Source organism: Plectropomus leopardus, unplaced genomic scaffold, assembly GCF_008729295.1.
Source record: "Plectropomus leopardus isolate mb unplaced genomic scaffold, YSFRI_Pleo_2.0 unplaced_scaffold24286, whole genome shotgun sequence".
Taxonomy (NCBI): Eukaryota; Metazoa; Chordata; class Actinopteri; order Perciformes; family Serranidae; genus Plectropomus; species Plectropomus leopardus.
This window is the reverse complement of record NW_024626364.1, coordinates 1-1,830: the sequence shown is the minus strand read 5'-3', so window position 1 is coordinate 1,830 and position 1,830 is coordinate 1. Positions and strand designations below refer to the sequence as shown.

Genomic DNA, 1,830 nt, shown 5'->3' with positions numbered 1-1,830 from the left:
TCCAATAATATTTTAATGTCATTTCACAAATTAATTACACTTGAAGGGAAAAAAATGGCCTCGTAAATGAATAAAATATGGAATTTCTCTGTGAAAAGATTAAATTATTATGATCTATTTTGTCTTATTTTGTCTTTGTCTTGTTAAGTTGCTCACAATATGCTCAGGTTTCAAAGGGTTAAACTACAAGTGTGAAAAAAATTAAGTAAACAGACATTATGTACTGCAACGTGGCGTTGAAGCTTACAGCTGTGACCCCATTGTCATGCAAAGTATAAAACTCTGGTTAACCCGGCTTCCTGTAAACAGAGTTGCTGGTAACACCTGCACGTCATTGTGTGCAAACAAAGCTGATCTATATAGACAGTCATGGAGGAAACACTTATTTTCTTATGTTAGGAGGTGGAAGTTATATATAAAAAAAGACTAGAAAAGGTAAAGAAACGAGAGAGCAGGCTGGAGGTGCAGATGAAATTATCAGTGTCTCCTCCTTTGCTCTTTTGTTACCTTAGCTGTTAGCACATTATTGCTGTTCTTCAGGCTCGCGAGAGAGGCGGCGTAATCCACAACTTTTCCCACACTCCATTTGGAGCAGAAGAACATGGGTTTACTGGAGTCTTTGGTTTCTTTAGGAAGATAAACCTGAAAATAGGTTCTTTCTGTCTGGAGATGCAAAAAAGGAGAGAAATGTAGATGTAATGTAGATAATATTATTATGAAAAGGTTTACTCAAACTATTATATATGTTAATTAAGTAAAGACAGATAGTATTTTACCTGCGGCAGCCCCTTGTCTCCTGCAGCATGCAGCTTAAGTTTCATTAATGCTACCTTCGCAGCAGTTGCACTGTTCTTTGCTCCTCTGCGTCCTTTACTTTTAGACCCATCTTTTGATGCTTAATAATGACAAGAGAGGAATACAATCACAATCTGCATGTAAACAGTTTGTACATCAGTTATGAAAAAGATGAGAACATTGTGTTTAACACTGATCCCATGTGGACAGATAAGGAATCACAGAAGAAATTTAGACAAGATAGCAACTACTACAGTGTAACTAACCAACGATCCTTTCCACCAGCTCTTTAGTGGCTGCCATTCGAGGCTTTTGGACCTCCAGCTTCTCACACTTGTGATCATCTTGATGACGGTGACTATAAGGCAAGAAAAAGAATAATATGAATTTTCATTCAACTTCTGTATGAAATAAATGAGCTAGAATGAACTGTCCAGGTCAAGTTAAAGAAAAAGAGAAAAAAACTGAAAACTCACGCCAAACAGAAGTGTTTTTCACACTGTGGACATATTACAGGCAACAACTCTTTGCTCTTGCAGTCTTGAAATGAGCATGGATAACTTGTAACTCCACCCACGGCCTGGGATTCCCTTTTCACCGGTTCCTGAAAAAAGTCCAAGGAATTATTAAAGACAAAACTTATTAAAAACCCAGCAAGTATCAAACTTAGTTTTGGACAGAAGAAAAAGAAGTCACATTGGTAATCTAATCAAAGATGGACATTATGAATATGCCATAAATAACACAGTGTACCTCTGAACATGAATGGGCCGCTCTGCTTCTGTGTTCAAGGCTGAAAGACATAAAATTAAAACACGTTTAATGGTCTGATGTGAAAAATATCGTGTTTTACTTTTTCTGTATTATGCAACTTTATACTTGTGAGTAAAATATTGTATATTTCATGCGCCCGCTTTTACCTGATACTTCTAATTACTAAAGCCTGACTGATACTGGACTACTGATGTTGTTGAAACAGAGACACAAAAGAAAAATGCACTGATAAAAATATATCCACTTAAAAAAAAAAAAAAA

The 1,830-nt window shown here is 36.2% G+C and overlaps 1 protein-coding gene across 1 annotated transcript; it reads right to left on the bottom strand.

Moving 5' to 3' along the window:
• Positions 1-142: 142 nt before the first annotated feature.
• Positions 143-1,811, bottom strand: zfand1 (zinc finger, AN1-type domain 1). The gene is made up of 5 exons (XM_042516487.1): positions 1,549-1,811; positions 1,272-1,399; positions 1,062-1,153; positions 777-895; positions 143-663 (listed from the first exon to the last, which is right to left on the bottom strand). The coding sequence occupies exons 1-5, from the start codon at positions 1,597-1,599 to the stop codon at positions 478-480; spliced, it is 576 nt and encodes a 191-aa protein (XP_042372421.1). The 5' UTR covers positions 1,600-1,811; the 3' UTR covers positions 143-477.
• Positions 1,812-1,830: the final 19 nt, after the last annotated feature.

Bases quoted from the DNA above. Each gene is read 5' to 3' on its own strand.
- zfand1 (XM_042516487.1), bottom strand. From the start codon at position 1,599: ATGTCTTTCAGCCTTGAACACAGAAGCAGAGCGGCCCATTCATGTTCA. The intron at 1,400-1,548 runs GTACACTGTGTT...GACTTTTTTCAG, and splicing joins CGGCCCATTCATGTTCAGAG to GAACCGGTGAAAAGGGAATC. The intron at 664-776 runs GTAAAATACTAT...TTGCATCTCCAG, and splicing joins GAGACAAGGGGCTGCCGCAG to ACAGAAAGAACCTATTTTCA.